The sequence below is a fragment of the Mustelus asterias genome, chromosome 14 (genome assembly GCF_964213995.1).
Source record: "Mustelus asterias chromosome 14, sMusAst1.hap1.1, whole genome shotgun sequence".
Taxonomy (NCBI): Eukaryota; Metazoa; Chordata; class Chondrichthyes; order Carcharhiniformes; family Triakidae; genus Mustelus; species Mustelus asterias.
Window position 1 is genome coordinate 80392868 of NC_135814.1, and position 25592 is coordinate 80418459.

General features: G+C 46.1%; 1 protein-coding gene across 1 annotated transcript in view; it reads right to left on the reverse strand.

Moving 5' to 3' along the window:
- Positions 1 to 25592, reverse strand: part of LOC144503790 (collagen alpha-3(VI) chain-like) — a 253899-nt gene that overhangs the window by 169127 nt on the left and 59180 nt on the right. Inside the window, exons 4-7 of the mRNA XM_078228676.1 lie at positions 21744 to 22382; positions 16044 to 16637; positions 14235 to 14873; positions 364 to 957 (exon numbers count right to left, since the gene is read on the reverse strand). Of these exons, the coding sequence (XP_078084802.1) occupies positions 364 to 957; positions 14235 to 14873; positions 16044 to 16637; positions 21744 to 22382 (2466 nt within the window). The remainder of the gene's footprint in view (positions 1 to 363; positions 958 to 14234; positions 14874 to 16043; positions 16638 to 21743; positions 22383 to 25592) is intronic.

Here is a 25592-nt window from a genome sequence, read left to right on the forward strand (position 1 = left end):
GCCCTAGATCTCAACCGATGTTTTAAAAGGTGGAAATTGCATCTAGCCATGGCACTCATTCCGATCAGAATCAGCTAAATTATACCACGTTAGAAGTATATATTTCTTTATTTGTGTCACAAGTAGGCTTTCATTAACACTGCAATGAAATTATTGTGAAAATCGTGTAAATGTGCCGACACTGAAAGTGGTTATGGAGTATATCTTTAGAATTCAGTCAGTGAACTGACTTGTTGCTAAGATGTGCAGATTGTGCAACCTCAGTTTTGGAAAGGTCACTCTTACAATATCGATAATGTTCATTTATTTTCTCTGACATGACATTGAGTAAACTAAATCAATTAGTTTGTCAAATTATTTTACCTTCAGTGGGAGGAATTGGTTCCTCAATCACAAATTCTGCTCTAACTTTCGATAGTAGCTCTTGTTGAATAGTTTGCAACTCCTGGAAGTCTCCCAGTTTCAGAACAGAATCAGGATTCGACACGATCTGTTGTAGCTCCAATGTGTCTGCACTCTTGGCTCCGATAGCTATGGGCACTATACCAGCCTGTTTCACTGCATCTGCTGCCTGTCCAACATCATCTGTGGATTTCCCAGCAGTGATGAGCACCAGGATTTGTGAAGCTCCAGCATCACTCCTGCCCCCTGCAGATGGAGTGAAGACATTCCTTGTGACATAATCCAGTGCAGCACCAGTGTTGAGGGGTCTTCCTGTTTTCAATCGCAGCTTTCTCAGTGTTTTCAAAACCTCATCTTTAGTTGAATGAGTATTGAGGCCAAATTCAAGTATTGCATCAGAGCTGTATTGTACCACAGCAACTTGATCTCTGTCAGGTCCAATATCGAGCTCCTGGATTACTTGCTTCACAAACTCTCGGACTAGAGGAAATGATCTTCCCATTCCAGGAGAGCCATCAATTAGGAAGACAATATCCCTTTTCTTGACTGCTGAAACTGAACATAAATATAAATGTGTAAGATCAGTGCATATCTGTAACCTTCAAACTCTCACTCAGGATGTAAAGATTTGTCCAGTGATTATCAGTATTCAAGTTTCTGACAGCAGCATGCTGAATTTTGTGTGTGTTTGTGTTTTTCCTGATTCCTCTCCTTTATTTGCTTTCTCTCGTGCCTTCCTCCTATAATGGTGTCTATTTCTTTAATTTCTCATTACTCTGTATCCCACACACTCTTATTCCATTCCATCCCTGCTCCAAGTCAGTTAAATTCTATTCCTACCTTCTGCGCAATCTGCTTCAACCATTACATCCACCCCAATATTCTTGACAAACAACTCTCCCTGAAATGTTTGTCCATGTGGAAACATCCTGTTTCAGATTTTTTCCAAAGGTCAGATTACCCTCACTAATATTGTCAACCTGTTCCCTTCATTCCCTCCTTCCATTGTCCTCACATGGAATTGTTTTTTATATAATGGTTTGTCTTTTCGCTGCGTGTCATTCTGTTACACTCTGTCAGTCTCAGTAATATCACAATTAGTAAGAATCACACAATTGATATGGGGCAGAAGCAGGCCATTTGACCCATTGTGACTGCACTGATTCTCCAAACAAGCATCATGACTTAGTGCCATTCCTCTGCCTTTTCCCCATACCTCTGCACATTCACCATGGTAGGCTTCTGCAGAAAATGCAGATGTATGGGATTGGGGGTGATCTAGGAAATTGGATCAGGAATTGGCTAGCGGATAGGAAACAGAGGGTGGTGGTTGATAGTAAATATTCATCATGGAGTGCGGTTACAAGTGGTGTACCTCAGGGATCTGTTTTGGGGCCACTGCTGTTTGTAATATTTATTAATGATCTGGATGAGGGTATAGTTGGGTGGATTAGCAAATTTGCTGATGACACCAAAGTCGGTGGTGTGGTAGACAGTGAGGAAGGGTGTCGTAGTTTGCAGGAAGACTTAGACAGGTTGCAAAGTTGGGCCGAGAGGTGGCGGATGGAGTTTAATGCGGAGAAGTGTGAGGTAATTCACTTTGGTAGGAATAACAGATGTGTTGAGTATAGGGCTAACGGGAGGACTTTGAATAGTGTGGAGGAGCAGAGGGATCTAGGTGTATGTGTGCATAGATCCCTGAAAGTTGGGAATCAAGTAGATAAGGTTGTTAAGAAGGCATATGGTGTCTTGGCGTTTATTGGTAGGGGGATTGAATTTAGGAGTCGTAGCGTTATGTTGCAACTGTACACAACTCTGGTGCGGCCGCACTTGGAGTACTGTGTGCAGTTCTGGTCCCCACATTACAGGAAGGATGTGGAGGCTTTGGAGAGGGTGCAGAGGAGGTTTACCAGGATGTTGCCTGGTATGGAGGGGAGATCCTATGAGGAGAGGCTGAGGGATTTGGGATTGTTTTCGCTGGAAAGGCGGCGGCTAAGAGGGGATCTTATTGAAACATATAAGATGATTAGAGGTTTAGATAGGGTGGATAGTGATAGCCTTTTTCCTCTGATGGAGAAATCCAGCACGAGGGGGCATGGCTTTAAATTGAGGGGGGGTAGTTATAGAACCGATGTCAGGGGTAGGTTCTTTACCCAGAGGGTGGTGAGGGATTGGAATGCCCTGCCAGCATCAGTAGTAAATGCGCCTAGTTTGGGGGCGTTTAAGAGATCCGTAGATAGGTTCATGGACGAAAAGAAATTGGTTTAGGTTGGAGGGTCACAGTTTTTTTTTTTTTAACTGGTCGGTGCAACATCGTGGGCCGAAGGGCCTGTTCTGCGCTGTAATGTTCTATGTTCTATGTTCTATTGTTTCTATTCAAGAAATCATCTAATTCTCACTTGAATGCCTCAATTGAAGGTGCCTCCACCACACATCCAGGCAGTGCATTCCACACCCAAACCACTCATTGTGTAAAAGAGTTTTTTCTCACATCACATTTGTTTCTTTTGCAAATCGCCCTAGTCTGTGCCCTCTCAATCTTTATACTCTTACGAATGGTAATAGTTTATCCCTATTTAGAGTCATAGAGGTTTACAGCACAGGGAGTCATAGAGGAAACAGGCCCTTCGGCCCAACTTGTCCATGGCGCCCTTTTTTGTTTAAAACCTCTAAGCTAACCCCAATTGCCCGCATTTGACCCATATCCCTCTATACCCATCGTACCCATGTAACTATCTAAATGTTTTTTAAAAGACAAAATTGAACCCGCCACTACCTCTGGCAGCTTGTTCCAGCCTGTGTGTGAAAACATTGCCCCCTGGACACTTTTGTATCTCTCCCCTCTCATCTTAAATCTATGCCCTCCAGTTTTAGACTCCCCCACCTTTGGGAAAAGATATTGACTATCTAGCTGATCTGTGCCCCTCATTATTTTATAGACCGCTATAAAATCACCCCTCAACCTCCTATCCTCCAGAGGAAAAAGTCCCAGTCTATCCAGCCTCTCCTTATAACTCAATCCATCAAGTCCCTGTAGCATCCTAGTAAGTGGGCGGCACAGTAGCACAGTTGCTAGCACTGCTGCTTCACAGCTCCAGGGTCCCGGGTTCAATTCCCGGCTCGGGTCACTGTCTGTGTGGAGTTTGCACATTCTCCTCGTGTCTGCGTGGGTTTCCTCCGGGTGCTCCGGTTTCCTCCCACAGTCCAAAGATGTGCGGGTTAGGTTGATTGGCCAGGTTAAAAAAATTGCCCCTTAGAGTCCTGGGATGCATAGGTTAGAGGGATTAGTGGGTAAAATATGTGGGGGTAGGGCCTGGGTGGGATTGTGGTCGGTGCAGACTCGATGGGCCGAATGGCCTCCTTCTGCACTGTAGGCTTTCTATGATTTCTAAATCTTTTCTGCACTCTTTCTAGTTTAATAATATCCTTTCTATAATAGGGTGACCAGAATTGCACACAGTATTCCAAGTGTGGCCTTACCAATGTCTTGTACAACTTCAACAAGACATTCCAACTCCTGTATTCAGTGTTCTGACCGATGAAACCAAGCATGCCGAATGCCTTCTTCACCACTCTGTCCATCTGTGACTCCACTTTCAAGGAACTATGAACATGTACCCCTCGATCTCTTTGTTCTGTAACTCTCCCCAATGCCCTACCATTAACTGAGTAAGTCCTGCCCTGGTTCAATCTACCAAAATGCATCACCTCGCATTTGTCTAAATTAAACTCCATCTGCCATTCGTCAGCCCACTGGCCCAATTGATCAAGATCCCATTGCAATTGGAGATAACCTTCTTCACTGTCCACTATGCCACCAATCTTAGTGTCATCTGCAAACTTACTAACCATGCCCCCTATATTCTCATCTAAATCATTAATATAAATGACAAATTACAGTGGACCCAGCACTGATCCCTGAGGCACACCACTGGTCATAGGCCTCCAGTTTGAAAAACAATTCTCTACAACCACTCTCTGGCTTCTGTCAAGAAGCCAATTTTGTATCCATTTAGATACCTCACCCTGGATCCCATGAGATTTAACCTTATGCAACAACCTACCATGCGGTACCTTGTCAAAGGCCTTGCTAAAGTCCATGTAGACAACATCAACTGCACTGTCCTCATCTACATTCTTGGTTACCCCTTCAAAAAACTCAATCAAATTTGTGAGACATGATTTTCCACTCACAAAGCCATGCTGGCTGTCCCTAATCAGTACTTGCGTCTCTAAATGCCTGTAGATCCTGTCTCTCAAAATACCTTCCAACAATTTACCCACCACAGATGTGAGGCTCACTGGTCTGTACTTCCCAGGCTTTTTCCTGCAACTCTGTCCAGGCCCTTCATGATTTTTAACTTCTCAATTAAATCTCTTTCTTCTCTCCAAGGAGAACAGTCCCAACCTCTCCAATCTATCCTCTTAAGTTTCTCATCCCTGGAACCATTCTTGTAAACCTCTTCTGCACTCTCTCCAATGCGTTCACATCCTTTGTATAGTGTGGCACCTAGAACAATTCACAATATTCCAGCCGAGATCTAACTAGTCTCTTGTATAAGTTTAGCATAACCTCCTTGCTCTTGAACTCTATTCCCGTATTAATAAAGTCAAGAGTACTGTGGGCTTTATTAACTGCTGTCTCCATCTGATCTGCCATCTTCAATGATCTATGCATAAATACACCCAGGTCCCTCTGCTCCTGCACCCCTTTAAGAATTTTACCCCTTATTTTATATTGTCTCTTCATGTTGTTCCTCCCAAAATGCATTACCTCATACTTCTCCACATTAAACTCCATCTGCCACGTATCTGCCCAGTCCACCAATTTGTCTGTGTTCTACACTGTCATCACAGTATAGAATATTCTACACTGCCCTCACAGTATACAATACTTCCAAATTTTGTATCATCCGCAAACTTTGAAATTGGCCCCTGCACACCATGATCGAGATCATTAACGTATATTAGCAAAAGCAAGGGTCCCAATACTGATCCCTGGAAACATCACTACAAACCTTCCCCTAGCCCAAAAAATATCCCTTGACCATCACTCTCTGCTTTCTATTATTTAACCAATTTTGTATCCATGTTTTTATTCCATGAACTGTAACTTCTCTTACAAGTCTGTTGTGTGGCACTGTATCACAGGCCTCCTGAAAGTCCAGATGCAGCACACCAACAGCATTACCCTCATTAAACCTTCCTGTTACCTCCTCGAAAAAATACAGCAAGTTAGGTAAACATGATTTCCCCTTTTAGAAATCATGTTGGCTCTTCCTAATCAACTCACATGTAATTCTCCAGTCCTCTGGCACCTCCTCTGAATCTAGCGAAGACTGGAAGATTATAGTGACCCCTTTCATTTCGATTTTCACTTCCTTCAATTTCAATTTGGATACATCTTACCTGGTCCCAGTGCCTCGTCAACTTTCAGTACTGACAGTCTATTCAACACTTCCTCCTTATCAATTTTGAACCCTTCTAGGGACTTCTGTCTCCATGTTCTGAGTAGCATCTACCTCCTTGGGTGAATACGATGAAAAATATTAATTTAATACCTCAGCCATGGCCCAAACTTCATGTGTAAATCACCTTTTTGGTCTGTAATTAGCCCTTCTCCTTTTACCCCTCTTATACTATTTATGTATAGTGTGTGTCTCTACTGTGTGGAGTTTGCACATTCTCCTCGTGTCTGCGTGGGTTTCCTCCGGGTGCTCCGGTTTCCTCCCACAGTCCAAAGATGTGCGGGTTAGGTGGATTGGCCATGCTAAATTGCCCTTAGTGTCCTGAGATGCGTAGGTTAGAGGGATTAGCGGGTAAATATGTAGGGATATGGGGGTATGGCCTGGGTGGGATTGTGGTCGGTGCAGACTCCATGGGCTGAATGGCCTCTTTCTGTACTGTAGGGTTTCTATGATTTCTATAAGTCGATAAAAGATTTTAAGATTCCCATGCATGTTCGGGAATCTTCTCAGAATCATACTTTGCTTCTCTAATGTGCTTTTTCACCCCCTGCCTAAACCTTCTGTATTCCTCTTAGTTCTCAACTCTATCTCAGTGGTACTGTGGTTAGCACTGTTGCCTCACAGTGCCAGGGACCCAGGTTCGATTCCCAGCTTGGGTCACTGTTTGCACAGAGTCGGCATGTTCTCCTGTGTCTGTGTGGGTTTCCTCTGGGTGCTCCGGTTTCCTCCCACAGTCCGAAACATGTGCTGGTTAGGTGATTGGTCATGCTAAATTCTCCCTCAGTGTACCAGGCACTGCAGTGTGGCAACTAGGGATTTTCACAGTAACATCATTTCAGTTTTAATGTGGGCCTACTTGTGACACTAATAAATAAACATTAAACACCTGTCGGAAGCACACTTTTTCTTATCTCAATTTATATTTTCATCCAGGGAGCTCTGGATTTGTTTGCCCTACTTTTCCCTTTTAAGGGAATACACCTTGACCATGTTCGGACCATTTCAATGAAAAACTACATTGTTCAGCTGTAGTTTTTCCTGTCAACCTTTCATTCCAGTCCAACTGGCCCAGCTCTATTCTTGCCCCATTGAAGTCAATTCTCCCCCTGTTAATTATTTTGAACTCTGGATTGCCCATTGCCCTTTTAGATCATCATCATAAACTTTACTATTCCATGACCACTGTCTCCTAAGTGTTCTCCCACTAACACTTGATCTACTTGGCCCACCTAATTCCCAAGAACCAAGTCCAACAGTGTAACCTTTCTTGTTGGACTGAATACATACTGCTATAGATGGGGGGGGGAAATGACTCCGGGGTGGGGGGGGGGCCCTGACTCCGGGGCGGGGGGGGGGGCCTGACTCTGGGGCGGGGGGGGGGCCCTGACTCTGGGAGGGGGGGGGGGGGGGTCTGACTCTGGGGGGGGGGGGCCTGACTCTGGGGCGGGGGGGGGGGCCTGACTCCGGGGCGGGGGGGGCCTGACTCCAGGGCGGGGTGGGGGGGCCCTGACTCCGGGGCGGGGGGGTCCCTGACTCCGAGGCGGGGGGGGGCCCTGACTCCGGGGCGGGGGGGTGGCCCTGACTCCGGGGCGGGGGGGCTGGCCCTGACTCCGGGGCGGGGGGGGCGCCCTGACTCCAGGACGGGGTGGGGGGGGGCCTGCCTCTTGGGTGGGGTGGGGGGCCTGCCTCCGGGGCGGAGAGGGGGGGTGGGGGGGGCCTGACTCCGGGGTGGAGAGGGGGGGGGCCTGACTCCGAGGCGGAGAGTGGGGGGGGGGGGGCTGACTCCGGGGTGGAGGGGGGGGGGGGTGCCTGACTCCGGGGTGGGGGGGGGGCCTGACTCCGGGGTGGGGGGGGGGGCCTGACTCCGGGGTGGGGGGGGGGCCTGATTCCGGGGTGGGGGGGGGGGCCTGACTCTGGGGCGGGGGGGGGGCCCTGACTCTGGGAGGGGGGGGGGGGGGGTCTGACTCTGGGGGGGGGGGGCCTGACTCTGGGGCGGGGGGGGGGGGCCTGACTCCGGGGCGGGGGGGCCTGACTCCAGGGCGGGGTGGGGGGGCCCTGACTCCGGGGCGGGGGGGTCCCTGACTCCGAGGCGGGGGGGGGCCCTGACTCCGGGGCGGGGGGGGTGGCCCTGACTCCGGGGCGGGGGGGCTGGCCCTGACTCCGGGGCGGGGGGGGCGCCCTGACTCCAGGACGGGGTGGGGGGGGGCCTGCCTCTTGGGTGGGGTGGGGGGCCTGCCTCCGGGGCGGAGAGGGGGGGTGGGGGGGGCCTGACTCCGGGGTGGAGAGGGGGGGGGCCTGACTCCGGGGTGGAGAGGGGGGGGCCTGACTCCGAGGCGGAGAGTGGGGGGGGGGGGGGCTGACTCCGGGGTGGAGGGGGGGGGGGGTGCCTGACTCCGGGGTGGGGGGGGGGCCTGACTCCGGGGTGGGGGGGGGGGCCTGACTCCGGGGTGGGGGGGGGGCCTGACTCCGGGGTGGGGGGGGGGCCTGACTCCGGGGTGGGGGGGGGGGCTACCTGCAGGGGGGGTCTGACCCCTGAGGGGTTCAGTGGGGGTAGGGGTCTGCCGGGGTGAGGGTGGTGGGGAGAATAGTCACTGCTGGGGGGGGGTGGGCTGTGCATCGGGGCGCTCCGGGATGGGGTGCAGTGGGGGTGGTTCAGGGCTGGCCCGGGAATTGTTGTGCGGGCCGCGATTGGGCCATGAGGGGGTGCTGGAGGGGCAGCACTGCGGGGATGTCGGGTTGACTAGCGATCGAGCTGGCCATCAAACGAGGAGATAGCCAGAACGACTGTGCATGCGCAGAGTTCCAGAAGTGTTAACCTCCGGCGCAAATAGCCCCCGCCCCCCCGGGTTTTTAATGATATTCACAACTGGGACCTCTGCAGTGCACAGAATGCTGAACTGACAAAACAGTCGGGATTTAGAACAGTTTCCCCACCAACTCAGCACTTTCGGGAGAATCGCCCCCAATGTTCCCAACGGTGGGGGAGTCCAAAACTAAGGGTCCTAGTTTGAGGATAAGGGGGTAAATCTTTTAGGACTGAGGTGAGGAGAAGTTTCTTCACCCAGAGAGTGATGAATGTGTGGAATTCACTACCACAGAAAGTAGTTGAGGCAAAAACATTGTGCAATTTCAAGAAGGAATTAGATATAACTTTTGGGGCTAAAGGGGTACGATGGGAAGGCAGGATCAATATGGGGTCTCATGCTTCTAAGTGTTATACTCCCCAACTGGTATACACTGCTGAGGTCCTGGATTCTCCTGATGCTCTGCATATTCCCGTTGCTGACTTCTTTGGCCATTTCTATCCATGCCTGGTTGGTATGAAAGCTCTGTCTTCTTTCTCACACCTTTAGGAAAGATCAATGAATTGCAGCCCCTCAGATCCCACAGCAGGACCTCTAGAAAAGATAGAAAGATGTGGAGGCAACCTTCCCAGCTCTCGCAACTGTCCCCTCCCTTCTTCTGGGTTCTGAAAACTCAGCAATCTAATTGCTGCTGAGCCCTGCCGTGGTCCCGTGGTTAAAATAAATTAACAATGATCTATAAAGTAACAACTTAAGATAAGTTTTGTTTACTACAATTTGGATGATGTAGTTTGGTAGGTGTATTCCATATCATTTGTAAGTATGAACATATTTGTCTGCAATCAGATCAAATAAAAATGTTGACAGAACTTTATAGTTCTCCAGGTGTTAATTTATGTGCTCAGGAAAGTTTGCCGAGCATCGAACAGCACGTGCAGCAAGAAGCAGAAAGGTGGTACACAGAGAGAGATCTTGCAATTGGTGCCGCACATGTTGTCCTTCATGCAATAGGATGAATAGAATATTGGGCACATAGCTAAGGCAGAATGAAGGCGAGTGTCTCCATTTCACAGTCGTGTCTGGCAATCTGATTGATGCGCCTGTGTTTGAAGCTCAGGAGGTCAAGAACAAACAAAGAACAAAAAACAGCACAGGAACAGGCCCTTCAGCCCTCCAAGCCTGTGCCGATCATGATGTTTGCCTAAACTAAAACCGTATGCAGTTACGGAGTCTGTATCCTTCCATTTCCATCCTATTCATGTATTCGTCTAGATGCTCCTTAAGTGCTGCTATCGTACTTGCTCCCACCACCTCCCTGGGCAGCACATCCAGACATTCACCACCCTGTTTTTTTAAAAAACTTGCCTCGCACATCTCCTGTAAACTTTTCCCCATGCACCTTAAACCTATGTCCCCTAGCATTTGACTTTTCTACACTAGGAAAGGACATCTGACTATTCACTCTGTCCATGCCATTCATAATCTTGTAAACCTCTATCAGATCGCCCCTCAACCTCCGCCATTCCAGTGAGAACAAACCAAGCTTATCCAACCTCTCCTCATAGCTAATACCGTCTAGACCAGGCAACATCCTGGTAAACCTCTACTGACCCTCTCCAAAGCATCCACATCCTTCTGGTAGTGTGGCAACCAGAATTGTACATAATATTCCAAATGTGGCCTAAGGTTCTGTACAGCTGCAGCATGGCCTGCCAATTTTTATACTCAATGCCCCAAATGATGAAGGCAAGCAAGCCATATGCCTTCTTGATGATCTTATCCACCTGCGTTGCCACTTTCAGTGATCAGTGGACATGTATGCCCAGATCTCTGTGCCTGTCAATACTCCTAAGGGTTCTACCATTTGCTGTGTAATTCCTACATGCATTGGACCTTCCAAAATGCATTAAACTCCATCCAGATTAAACTCCATCTGCCATTTCTCCAACCAGTCTATATCTTGCTGTATAATCTGACAATCCTCTTCACTATCCACAACTCCAACAATTTTTGTGTCATCTGCAAACTTACTAATCAGACCAGCTACATTTTCCTCTAAATCATTTATATATACTATGAACAACAAAGGTCCCAGAACTCATCTCTGTGGAACACTGCTAGTCACAACCTTCCATTCAGAAAAGCACCCGTCTACTGCTACCCTCTGTCTTCTATGCCCAGTAAGAAGTCTCTCAACACCAGGTTAAAGTCCAACAGGTTTATTTGGTAGCAAAAGCCACTAGCATTCATAAGAAATAGGAGCAGGAGTAGGCCATCTAGCCCCTCGAGCCTGCCCCGCCATTCAATAAGATCATGGCTGATCTGACGTGGATCAGTACCACTTACCCGCCTGATCCCCATAACCCTTAATTCCCTTACCGATCAGGAATCCATCCATCCGCGCTTTAAACATATTCAGCGAGGTAGCCTCCACCACCTCAGTGGGCAGAGAATTCCAGAGATTCACCACCCTCTGGGAGAAGAAGTTCCTCCTCATCTCTGTCTTAAACCGACCCCCCTTTATTTTGAGGCTGTGTCCTCTAGTTTTAACTTCCTTACTAAGTGGAAAGAATCTCTCCGCCTCCACCCTATCCAGCCCCCGCATTATCTTATAAGTCTCCATAAGTTCCCCCCTCATCCTTCTAAACTCCAATTCGGAGCGCTTGCTGCTCCTTCGTCAGGTGAGTGTGAGTTCTGTTCACAAACAGGGCATATAAAGACACAAAACTCAATTTACAAAATAATGGTTGGAATGCGAGTCTTTACAGGTAATCAAGTCTTAAAGGTACAGAGAATGTGAGTGGAGAGAGCGTTAAGCACAGGTTAAAGAGATGTGTATTGTCTCCAGACAGGACAGTTAGTGAGATTTTGCAAGCCCAGGCAAGTTGTGGGGGTTACAGATAGTGTGACATGAACCCAAGATCCCGGTTGAGGCCGTCCTCATGTGTGCGGAACTTGGCTATCAGTCTCAGCTCTGATCTTCGGGTAAGTGTTCTCCAAGGCGGCCTTCACGACACACGACAACGCAGAGTCGCTGAGTCAATGTGCAAGGGTACGGGGGGAAAGGCAGGGAAATTGGCACTCAGTCATGATGCTCATTTGGAGACAAGGCGCAGACATAATGGGCCAAAGGCTTTTTACTGTTGTGTGAGGAATAAAAGAATGACCAGGGTGAGGTTAGGGCCGGTCAAGGACAGTTGTGGGAACTTGTGTATGGAGTCAGTAGAGATAAGAGAGGTGATGAATGAATACTTTTCTTCAGTGTTCACCAAGGAGAGGGGCCATGTTTTTGAGGAAGAGAAGGTGTTACAGGCTAATAGGCTGGAGGAAGTAGATGTGTGGAGGGAGGATGTACGAGCAGTTTTGAATAAACTGAAGGTCGATAAGTCCCCTGGGTCTGATGAAATATATCCTAGGATTCTTTGGAATGCAAGGGATGAGATTGCAGAGCCTTTGGCTTTGATCTTTGGGTCCTCACTGTCCACGGGGATGGTGCCAGAGGACTGGAGAGTGGCGAATGTTGTTCCTCTGTTTAAGAAAGGAATAGAAATGACCCTGGTAATTATAGACCGGTTAGTCTTACTTCGGTGGTTGGTAAGTTGATGGAAAAGGTCCTTAGGGATGGGATTTGCGACCATTTAGAAAGATGCGGATTAATCCGGGATAGTCAGCACGGATTCATGAAGGGCAAGTCGTGCCTCACAAATTTGATAGAACTTTTTGAGGAGGTAACTAAGTGCGTTGATGAAGGTAAGGCAGTTGATGTCATATACATGGATTTTAGTAAGGCGTTTGATAAGGTCCCCCATGGTCGGCTTATGATGAAAGTAAGGAGGTGTGGAATAGAGGGAAAGTTGGCCGATTGGATAGGTAACTGGCTATCTGATCGAAGACAGAGGGTGGTGGTGGATGGAAAATTTTCGGACTGGAGGCAGGTTGCTAGCGGAGTGCCACAGGGATCAGTGCTTGGTCCTCTGCTATTTGTGATTTTTATTAATGACTTAGAGGAGGGGGCTGAGAGTGGATCAGTAAATTTGCTGATGATACGAAGGTTGGTGGAGTAGTGGATGAGGTGGAGGGCTATTGTAGACTGCAAAGGGACATAGATAGGATGCAAAGCTGGGCTGAAAAATGGCAGATGGAGTTTAACCCTAATAAATGTGAGGTGATTCATTTTGGTAGGACTAATTTAAATGTGGATTACAGGGTCAAAGATAGGGTTCTGAAGACTGTGGAGGAACAGAGAGATCTTGGGGTACATATCCACAGATCTCTGAAGGTTGCCACTCAAGTGGATAGAGCTGTGAAGGAGGCCTATAGTGTGTTAGCTTTTATTAACAGGGGGTTGGAGTTTAAGAGCCGTGGGGTTATGCTGCAACTGTACAGGACCTTGGTGAGACCACATTTGGAATATTGTGTGCAGTTCTGGTCACCTCACTATAAGAAGGATGTGGAAGCGCTGGAAAGAGTGCAAAGGAGATTTACCAGGATGCTGCCTGGTTTGGAGGGTAGATCTTATGAGGAAAGGTTGAGGGAGCTAGGGCTGTTCTCTCTGGAGCGGAGGACGTTGAGGTGATACTTAATAGAGGTTTATAAAATGATGAAGGGGATAGATAGAGTGAACGTTCAAAGACTATTTCCTCGGGTGGATGGAGCTATTACAAGGGGGCATAACTATAGGGTTCATGGTGGGAGATATCGGAAGGATGTCCGAGGTAGGTTCTTTACTCAGAGAGTGGTTGGGGTGTGGAATGGGCTGCCTGCAGTGATAGTGGAGTCAGACACTTTAGGAACATTTAAGCAGTTATTAGATAGGCACATGGAGCACACCAGGATGATAGGGCGTGGGATAGCGTGATCTTGGTTTCAGATAAAGCTCGGCACAACATCGTGGGCCGAAGGGCCTGTCCTGAGCTGTACTGTTCTATGTTCGATGTTCAAATGGCCTCTGTTGTGCCATTACAATTTTGTGATTCTGAATAGGATATCAACAAGCATAGACTTCCATTGGATTGATCAATGATTACGCTTGACCAAGTATTGCAGAGGTTTGTCATTGCCATCTGCAGAATGGCTGACCAGAAAACTCTCCAACACACAGCCTGCCATCAGGTATATTGGAAGGATAGTCAACCTGTTTGCTCAGGTTATGAATGCACCTTCCTTGGCCATCAAGCCCTGAAGTCAGTTTTGACGCCAGAGCTTCGAGCTCAGACATAGGGAATGATCCCAATGCACCACAAAACCTTCAGTACCAGGGACACTACATCATAAAGTCTGTTCCTGTATCCTTAGATGAATTGTCAAAGATGATGTGTGAGTTATTGTGAAGGGTCGTGGAGTCCAGCAGCACATGAGTGTGGGTTCTGAAATCCAATATGAGAAGAGGTATCTGGAGTGTCCCAGAGTCAGGTGCAAATCACTGAACACGCACCCCTCCGAACCCTGCACTTCCAGTCATGTGTGATAATGTTGACAGGGACCAAATTTGTTTAGAAATATACTAAAACATTTAGCATTACAGATGTAGCAGAAAAAACAAGAAACTAAAACCAGGTACCTTCTGTAGGAGGAACAGGTTCCTGTTCAGGTTTAATTGTTGGTTCTTCAATAATTACTGTTGGAACAGTCAGTGTTGTCAGTGGTATTATTATCTGATTGTGTATCTCAGACAGAGAGTTGAATTCCTTTACATTGAAGATCAAACTTGGGTCAATTGCAATCTCTTCTAGCTGTGCTGGGTCTGTATGTTTAACTCCAACAGCGAAGGTCATTACTGCAGCTCGCTTCAATGCATCTGCTGGTGCTTCCACATCATCACTCGACCTTCCCCCAGTAACAAGCACCAAAAACTGAGGAACATTTTCTTTTATGCGACTTCCCGCAGAACTCGTAAAATAATATTTAATGGCAAAGTCCAACGCTGAACCAGTGTTGGCCGTTGTACCCCCGCTCAGTCTGAGACTTCTGATGTGAGACAGGAGTTCAGCTTCTGATGAATAAGAGTTTAGATAGAACTCAGCTTCTGTGTCATCAGTGTACTGTGCCAGACCTACTCGCACCTTGTCACTTCCAATGGCCAGGTTCCGAATGATTCTTGTCATAAAATCACGGACAAAAGGTAAATTTGTGTTTCCAACATTGTCTGATCCATCAATAAGGAAGACAATGTCTCTCTCACTCATTTCCTTTGGTAGAACTGGAAAAAGAAATACACGTCAGGTCAGACAACATCCCCAGCAATTAAATAACACCTGGTAAACCAATGTCATTTCCTCAATTCTACAACGATTGGGACTTTAATAACTGATGTTTTCTCCATGTTTCTCTAACATCCAGAGAAGACCAGCATCAAACTAAGTCCATTAATCACAATTCAAGCAAGAAAGTATGAAAAAAAAACACAACCTTTTAAAAAGGAAACCATGACTAATTTACAATGGCAATTGTCTGGATCTAGCAGTGTGCATATCAGATATGAAGCACTCAGAGTGACACTGCCAGAGGGACACTCAGTGACTTCAAATTTGCAATGTCTCAGTTTCAGCTATCTCTCATTTTGCCTTTATAATGAAAAATTAAATCTTAAGAGAAAGGCAATGATTGGCAATGGACAAGAGGCAGGGGAAAGATGACGAAAAATATTTTTAAGCAACAATCTGGAATCCGCTGCCCTCTATGATGTTGGAAGCAGTGAAAATCAATAATTTCAAAAGAAAACTGGATAGGCACTCGAAGAAAATTAACTTGCAGGATTAGCGATATAGAGCAGAGGAATGGATTTCTACATGGGTAATTGGCATAGACACAATTCCAGATTTATCTTGTGTCAAACGGCTTGCTATTGCTGCCAACGAAAATCAAGAATTTGGTGATCAGCCAAATCTCCATTCACAGCAGCGGGACCGGAGAATCCCAACCATGGGCCAGGTCAGAGTTCTGGCCTAATGGGTTGAATGGCCTCGTGCTGCATCCTATATGACACTTTGACACTATAACAGTGGAGAAAATATTGAAAATTGGCCTGGACAATTGTTGAAACAAGAACAACTGAATAATTATGTTTCATTCATATGCTTTCAATGGCGGGGGTTACATATATCTATTGAACACATTTCTCTCAGAATCAGCTAAATTCCATCATCTTAGAAGTACCGTGTGCACTATTGTGTTAATGTGCTGACACTGACAGTGGTTGTGGAGTATATCTTTAGAACTCAATCAGTGAAATAACTTGTTGCTGACATGTAAAAAAATTTCCACCCTCAGTCTTGGAGAGGTCATTCTTACAATATCAATAATGTTCTTTTATTTTCTCTGACATCACATTGAGTAACTAAATCAATCACAGTTTACCAAATTATTTTACCTTCGATAGGAGGAATTGGTTCCTCAATCACAAATTCTGCTCTAACTTTCGATAGTAGCTCTTGTTGAATAGTTTGCAATTCCTGGAAGTCTCCCAGTTTCAGAACAGAATCAGGATTCGACACAATCTGTTGTAGCTCTGATGTGTCTGCACTCTTGGCTCCGATAGCAATGGGCACTATACCAGCTTGTTTTATTGCATCTGCTGCCTGTCCAACATCATCTCCGGATTTCCCAGCAGTGATGAGCACCAGGATTTGTGAAGCTCCAGCATCACTCCTGCCCCCTGCAGATGGAGTGAAGACATTCCTTGTGACATAATCCAGTGCAGCACCAGTGTTGAGGGGTCTTCCTGTTTTCAATCGCAGCTTTCTCAGTGCATTCAAAACCTCATCTTTAGTTGAATGAGTATTGAGGCCAAATTCAAGTCTTGGGTCTGAACTGTATTGTACCACAGCAACTTGATCTTCATCAGGTCCAATATCGAGCTCCTGTATTACTTTGTTAAGAAACTTACGGACTTGAAAGAGTGATCTTCCCATTCCAGGAGAGCCATCAATTAGGAAGACAATATCTCTTTTCCTTGGTGCAGAAACTGAACAAAACATAAACAGAAAACACATAAAAATAATTTTATTAGAAATCATATACTGATTGTCGAAGTTTGCCAATACTTATTTCAACTTTTAGTTCCCCATTCCTATTCTGTTTCACCTATTATACTACAACATTATTTATCACAACAGCTGACACTACTATATAAGATTGCTAAATCATGTGTCACTTGAAGCAACACTGCACTATGAATCCAAGCATAATAGAAAATGGACTGCAAGTGTTTAATCCCTTTTCCCAGAGGACAATGCAAGCCAACAAAGACACTTTTTCTTATGTCTGTCTCAACTGGAATTGCTAACTATGCCTATCCAGAAACATTTTCTTAACACACACTTCCTAAGCTGGCTTACATTTCTTTCTCAACACCTCAGCTGTACCATCTGCTTTTCTGAGGCAATTTTGTCAGTTTTCTGCTCACTATCTTCCAGATTTATTTGTTATTTTTGTTTTATTCTTTCGTGAGACATGGGTGTTGCTGGCTGACCAGCATTTATCGCCCATCCCGAGGTACCCTTGTTCAGAGGGCAGTTGAGAGTCAACCACACTGCTGTGGCTTTGGAGTCACGTGGAGGCCAGAGCCGGTAAGGACGGCACATTTCCTTCCCTAAAGGAAATTAATGAACTAGATGGGTTTTTCCAACAATCGACAATGGTTTTGTGGTCATCAACAGATTCTCAATTCCAGATTTTGTTTTATTGAATTCAAATTTCACCATCTGCTGTGGCGGGATTCAAACCGGGTCCCCAGAACATTCACTGAGTTTCTGAATTAATAGCACTCGGCCATCACTCCCCAGTATGATGACTCCAGACCATCTGCTTTGAGTTAAACCCTCCCAGCAGCTTGTCTCAGTAGTTCCCCACAGCAATCCCTGCCGCCCCTCCCCTGCTGGCCCGACTACTTTGCTGGTTTCCACAGCCTGTCATAGCCATGCCACTCCTCTTCCTATCACCACTATTTACCCTGCCGCTGTATGTGACCATTCCTGTGCTGTCCTCTTTCTATTTCGTTGTTCGCCCATTTCCCTCCAACCAACGAAAAAATCTGTTTCTCCACTGCGACTCCTTCTGCCAGCTGCGGTAGAGAAACCTGGTTCACACAAACAAAGAGATCAAGAATGTGGATGCAAATGTTGTGGGAATGCAGTAAGATGAGCAATGTTGGGGGTGAAATAGAGATATAGGGAAAGGCATCAGAACAAAAATAAGGCAAATGTCTCGAACTGGAAGACGGCATCAAATTCGAGTGAGGAAATAGAGAAATGAGGGGAGATGGTTTGGAAAGAGACTTGAGAGTGACACGCAGAGGAAGAGGAACGCATGGGAGCAAATATGAGACAGACGTCACTCTCAACGATACAGAGTAGGAAGAAATGTCATCAAGGCAGAGAAATTATGCGGGAGAAATGAGATGACTAAGCCGAGTGATAGCAAGGTCAAATGAGAGAGAAAGAGGGACAAAGAACAGGAAAACCAGAATCATCATACGTAATGCTAGTATTGCTAAGAAACAGGCTGATATTTGATGGTAAATTTCATTTTCTTTGTGCTCTGGGCTGCTCATACTAACCACCACTTTCCCTAATGTTTGCTGGCCTCTTCATCAATGTCCATTAGATAATTATCCCTTAAATGTGAATTTGATGCAATAGTCACACTCTTGTCTCGAAGTCAGTTGACTAGGAGTTCAAGGCCCACTCTAAAACTTGAGTATGCAATCTTTCATTTGAGATGATAAATGAGTCCCATCTGTCCTCTCAGGTGGATGTAAAAGACCCCATGTTACTGCTTGAAAAACAGCAGAGGATCTTTCCATTCTAGCCAGCATTTATCCCTCAGCTAACACTGGGAAAAACAGATCATCTTGACAATTGTTCCATAGAATAGAACCAAAGAATCTCTGCAGTACAGAGGGAGGCCATTCAGCCCATTGAGTCTGCACCCACTCTCAAAGATCTTCCGCCCTATGCCCACAAACTCATGTATTTACTATGGCTAATCGATCTAACCTGTACATCTTGGGGTCCTAAGGAGCAATTTACCATGGCCAACCCACCTAACCTGCACATCTTTGGACTTTGGGAGGAAACCATTTTTTGAGGAGGCGTGGGTTTCCTCCGGGTGCTCCGGTTTCCTCCCACAGTCCAAAGATGTGCGGGTTAGGTTGATTGGCCAGGTTAAAAATTGTCCCTTAGAGTTCTGGGATGCGTAGGTTAGAGGGATTAGCGGGTAAAATATGTGGGGGGAGGGCCTGGGTGGGATTGTGGTCGGTGCAGACTCGATGGGCCGAATGGCCTCCTTCTGCACTGTAGGGTTTCTATGTTTCTATGTAACTAAGTGTGTTGATGAAGGTCGGGCAGTTGATGTCATATACATGGATTTTAGTAAGGCGTTTGATAAGGTCCCCCATGGTCGGCTTATGATGAAAGTGAGGAGGTGTGGAATAGAGGGAAAGTTGGCCGATTGGATAGGTAACTGGCTCTCTGATCGAAGACAGAGGGTGGTGGTGGATGGAAAATTTTCGGATTGGAGGCAGGTTGCTAGCGGAGTGCCACAGGGATCAGTGCTTGGTCCTTTGCTCTTTGTGATTTTTATTAATGACTTAGAGGAGGGGGCTGAAGGGTGGATCAGTAAATTTGCTGATGACACCAAGATTGGTGGAGTAGTGGATGAGGTGGAGGGCTGTTGTAGGCTGCAAAGAGACATAGATAGGATGCAAAAGCTGGGCTGAAAAATGGCAAATGGAGTTTAACCCTGATAAATGTGAGGTGATTCATTTTGGTAGGACTAATTTAAATGTGGATTACAGGGTCAAAGGTAGGGTTCTGAAGACTGTGGAGGAACAGAGAGATCTTGGGGTCCATATCCACAGATCTCTAAAGGTTGCCACTCAAGTGGATAGAGCTGTGAAGAAGGCCTATAGTGTGTTAGCTTTTATTAACAGGGGGTTGGAGTTTAAGAGCCATGGGGTTATGCTGCAACTGTACAGGACCTTGGTGAGACCACATTTGGAATATTGTGTGCAGTTCTGGTCACCTCACTATAAGAAGGATGTGGAAGCGCTGGAAAGAGTGCAGAGGAGATTTACCAGGATGCTGTCTGGTTTGGAGGGTAGGTCTTATGAGGAAAGGTTGAGGGAGCTAGGGCTGTTCTCTCTGGAGCGGAGGAGGCTGAGGGGAGACTTAATAGCGGTTTATAAAATGATGAAGGAGATAGATAGAGTGAACGTTCAAAGACTATTTCCTTGGGTGGATGGAGCGGCACGGTAGCACAGTGGTTAGCACTGCTGCTTCACAGCTCCAGGGTCCCGGGTTCGATTCCCGGCTCGGGTCACTGTCTGTGTGGAGTTTGCACATTCTCCTCGTGTCTGCGTGGGTTTCCTCCGGGTGCTCCGGTTTCCTCCCACAGTCCAAAGATGTGCGGGTTAGGTTGATTGGCCAGGTTTAAAATTGCCCCCTAGAGTCTTGAGATGCGTAGGTTAGAGGGATTAGCGGGTAAAATATGTGGGAGTAGGGCCTGGGTGGGATTGTGGTCGGTGCAGACTCGATGGGCCGAATGGCCTCCTTCTGCACTGTAGGGATTCTATGATTCTATGATTACAAGGGGGCATAACTATAGGGTTCATGTTGGGAGATATAGGAAGGATATCAGAGGTAGGTTCTTTACGCAGAGAGTGGTTGGGGTGTGGAATGGGCTGCCTGCAGTGATAGTGGAGTCAGACACTTTGGGAACATTTAAGCGGTTATTGGATAGGCACATGGAGCACACCAGGATGATAGGGAGTGGGATAGCTTGATCTTGGTTTCAGATAAAGCTCGGCACAACATCGTGGGCCGAAGGGCCTGTTCTGTGCTGTACTGTTCTATGTTCTATGTTCTAAACCAGTGCACCTGGAGGAAACCCACGCAGACACAGGGAGAACGTGCAGACTCCACACAGTCATCCAACCAAATCGAACCCAGTCCCTGATGCTGTGAGGCAGCAGCGCTAACCACTGTGCCACCATGCCATCCACGACTGCTGACTCCTGTTTGTGAGACCTTACTGTAAGTGTGAAAATTGGCTGCTGTGTTTCTCCACATTATAGCATTTCAAAGTATTTCAGTGTCTGTGAAGCGTTTCGGAACATTCCAAGAACTAAGGCAGCTGTTTGTGACTCCTAATATCCAATGTGGTGTTAATGGCCTGACTGTTACCTGCTCCAAATCACAATGTATTTCAACCATGGGCCCCATTAGCCAACCCAAAACCATACTGTCACATGACCAAGACTTGAGCTGTCTGAATTCCTTTAATTAATAAACAAATTACTTATAATGGGGAAAATCAGAATAAAAAATCCTTTCCGTTCATGGATTGGTAACAAGAAAATAAATGAGGGCTGTTTAAATTAATCCCCACATCATATATTATCAATTACCGGCACTACACCAGTAGCCAGAGAAAATTGGAAAATGCTGGTCAGAGCTTTCATTATTTCCTTCCTTGTTCTTTTCAACAACGCAGGAAACCTGGTGATATATTTACTCTCAAAGGTGCAAAATGCCTTAATATTTCCTCTCTCACCAAGTAAATCCCACCCAAGATTTCACACTGCTCCAGTTTAACTACAACTTCTGCATCATCCACCCCCTCTTCTGCTCTGAAACACCTTAAATCAGCTAAATTACATCTTTTGACACATCCCTTACCTGTTGTTTTGTGGACTCACTGCCATCAGTCTCATTCTTCCCTATCATTCAATCTTGAGTTTCCTACTCTCTGACAGAACTAGCTATCTTGATGGTTAACCTGATAGTCCTTCCAATCTCAGTCTCAATCTTGGATTATGAGCAAAGCCATGGAGATGTATTAGTGATGATCAAAAGTCATTTTGGTGGATAACAAAATATCAGGCAAAGAAATATATAAGTATCTGTACAATTATATATACAGTAAGAAGTCTCACAACACCAGGTTAAAGACTTTAACCTGGTGTTGTGAGACTTCTTACTGTGTTCACCCCAGTCCAACGCCGGCATCTCCACATCAATTATATATATACCATGAATAATAAGAATCAAATTAGCCACAATTCAAATACCTTTGGCATTGATAACCAGTGATCCTTCAATAGGGATTATTGCCTCTTCAATAGTTTCCGACTGAACACGTAGCCTTAGTAATGATGTCACAACCTGTTCCTGTAGGTTTGACAGAGAATAGAAGTCCCTTACATTGAAGGCCAAACTGGGTTCAAATGCCATCTCCTTTAATTGTGCTGAGTCTGCATTCCTGGCTCCAACAGTAAAGGTTATTATAGCAGCTCGCTTCAGTGCATCTGCAGATGCTTTGATATCATCTCCAGACCTCCCACCAGTGATGAGCACTAAAAACTGGGGAACACCTTCCTCTGCTCTGCTGCCGGCAGACCTGGTGAAGTGGTATCTGCGGACAAAGTCCAGCGCTTTGCCAGTATTAAGTGTCATGCCACCTTTAAATCTGAGTGGTCTCAGGAGAGATAGAAGTTCATCCTTTCTCGAGTAGGTGTTTAGGTAAAACTCTGTTTCTGCAGTATTACTGTACAGTACCAACCCAACTCGCACTCTGTCACTTCCAACATTGAGGTTCTCAATTATTCTCATGATAAAGTCACGAACTGGTGGTAGATTTGAATTTCCAATATAATCTGATTCATCAATCAGAAATACAATGTCTCTCTTATTCTGGGCTTCAGATGTAACTAGAAAAAAAAACACATTCAAATACACACAAGGTTATATAAAACTCATAGGAATTGTATTCAATCAGAAAAAATGCTACTTTCACCAAATGGCCTATTTCAGTGATAAGAGTACATGTTACATGATTCATTATTTTCTGGTACAGTTCAGTACAAAAGTCTCCTCACTGCACCATCATCCTGTTCTTCCTGAGCCGGTACATAAAGCATGATATGTCTCACTCTTTATGCTACCTTATTCCGAATGCTGTTTGCACTAAGATACAAAGCCTTTAGGCTTGCCCTTTTGCCATTTTTAATCTTCCTAACTTTTAGAACCATAGAAAATTACAGCTCAGAAACAGGCCTTTAGGCCCTTCTTGTCTGTGCCGAACCATTTTTTGCCTAGTCCCACTGACCTGCACTTGGACCATATCCCTCCACACCCCTCTCATCCATAGAACAGTACAGCACTGAACAGGCCCTTCGGCCCACGATGTTGTGCCGAGCTTTGTCTGATCACCCAGATCCATGAACCCGTCCAAGTTTTTCTTAAATGTTAAAAGTGACCCCACATTTACCACTTTATCTGGCAGCTCATTCCACACTCCCACCACTCTCTGCGTGAAGAAGCCCCCCCTAATATTCCCTTTAAACTTTTCTCCTTTCACCCTTAACCCATGCCTTCTGGTTTTTTTCTCCCCGAGCCTCAGTGGAAAAAGCCTGCTTGCATTCACTCTATCTATACCCATCAAAATCTTATACACCTCTATCAAATCTCCCCTCATTCTTCTATGCTCCAGGGAATAAAGTCCCAACCTATTCAATCTCTTTCTGTAACTCAGCTTCTCAAGTCCCAGCAACATCCTTGTGAACCTTCTCTGCACTCTTTCAACCTTATTTACATCCTTCCTGTAACTAGGTGACCAAAACTGTACACAATACTCTAAATTCAGCCTCACCAATGCCTTATATAACCTTACCATAACACTCCAACTTTTATACTCGATACACCGATTTATAAAGGCCAGTGTACCAAAGGCATTCTTTACGACCCTATCCACCTGTGATGCCACTTTTAGGGAATTCTGTACTTGTATTCCCAGATCCCTCTGTTCAACTGCACTCTTCAGAGTCCTACCATTTACCCTGTACGTTCTACTTTGGTTTGTCCTTCCAAAGTGCAAAATCTCACACTTGTCTGCGTTAAACCCCATTTGCCATTTTTCAGCCCATTTTTCTAGTTGGTCCAAATCCCTCTGCAAGCTTTGAAAACCTTCCTCACTGTCCACTACACCTCCAATCTTTGTATCATCAGCAAACTTGCTGACCCAATTTACCACATTATCATCCAGATCATTGATATAGATGACAAACAACAATGGACCCAACACTGATCCCTGCGGCACACCACTAGTCACAGGCCTCCACTCAGAGAAGCAATCCTCCACAACCACTCTCTGGCTCCTTCCATTGAGCCAGTGTCTAATCCAATTTACTACCTCCCCATATATACCCAGCGACTGAACCTTCCTAACTAACCTCCCATGAGGGACCTTGTCAAAGGCCTTGCTGAAATCCAGGTAGACAACATCCACCGCCTTCCCTTCATCCACTTTCCTGGTAACCTTTGTACTGTGGCCCTATTTGCCTCTCATCCTTGATTACCCTATAATTTCTGCATTTTACTGTTATTACTTTTATCACTGAGCTTGTTTCTCTTTCCCAGGAATCTAATACCCTCCCAGGAAAATCCCAGGAATCTGATACCCTCCCTCTTACACCATCTTTCCAGCCACGTATTCATCTGATATAGCTAGGGTAAATGCACGGGGAAATAGGGATAGACTTGATGGCCAAATAGCCTCTTTCAGCACTGTCGGATTCTATGATTCTATAGTTCTATGATCTGATATTTCTACTCTGACTAGCACATGCCACTGGTAGTAATCCTGAAATTACTACCTTTGAGGTCCTACTTTTCAACATGCTTCCTAACTTCTGCTTTCAGGACCTCATCCCTTTTTTCAGCCTATGTCATTGGTGCTGACGTATACCATGACCACTGGCTGTTGACCCTCCCCCTTCAACGTCCTGTAGCTGCTCTGAGACATCCTTGACTCTAGCAGAAGGGATGCAACATACTATCCTGGAGTCTCATTTGCAGCCACAGAAACGCCTGTCTAATCCCCTTACAATTGAATCCCCTATAACTCTTGCATTCCCACATGTTCTCCCCCTCTTCTGTGCAGCAGAGCCAACTGTGGTGCAACAAATTGGGCTGTTACTGCTTTCCTCTGAGAAGCCATTCTCCCCAACAGTACTCAAAGTGGTATATCTTTTCTGCAAAGTAATGGCCACAGGGGGTTCCTGCACTGTCTGTCTAGTCCCCTTACCCTGCCTAGTTGTCATCCATTCCTTCCTACCTGGGGAGTCTTAATCTGTAGTGTTATTATCTCTAAATGTGCTATCCATGATACTCTCAGCTTCATAGATGCTCCACAGTGTTCCCAGTTACTGTTCCAGCTCTGAAATCCAGGCTTCCAGGAGCTGCAGCTGGAGACATTTCCCGCATACAAACTGCTGCGGGTACTGGAAATGTTCCCAGCTTCCCACAAGGGAGCACAAAGAGCACACCACGATTTGAGCTCTCCTGCCATGACATACCCATTTAAATTAAACCTTTTATATCAATTACTCTAGGAGCCTTCTTTCCTGATTCTTTAATACAGAATATACAAATGATAAACCACAAAAAGACCTTACAAACTATAAGCGATAAAAGTAGTAAATACATACCCAACCTTACCCACTACTTAGCAATCAGCTCTCCCCCTTGTATCCTCCACTGCTGCAGCAGGGCAAGATGACTCTCTGAAGATTTAAAAAGTTCGAAAGCAGAGAAAAAATGCAAAGAACACCTCTTTCCCCTCTGCACCGAATTTCCACTGTGCTCCAAATTTTGGATACCCACACTCACTCTGGCTGTGTCTCACTCCAGATTTGTTCTCTCCCACTGCTCATGTGCAGTCTCAGAGATCAAACCATTCCAGGTCAGAGATCAGACCAGCCCGGGTCAGAGATCAGACCAGCCCGGGTCAGAGATCAGACCAGCCCGGGTCAGAGATCAGACCAGCCCGGGTCAGAGATCAGACCAGCCCGGGTCAGAGATCAGACCAGCCCGGGTCAGAGATCAGACCAGCCCGGGTCAGAGATCAAACCATCCCAGGG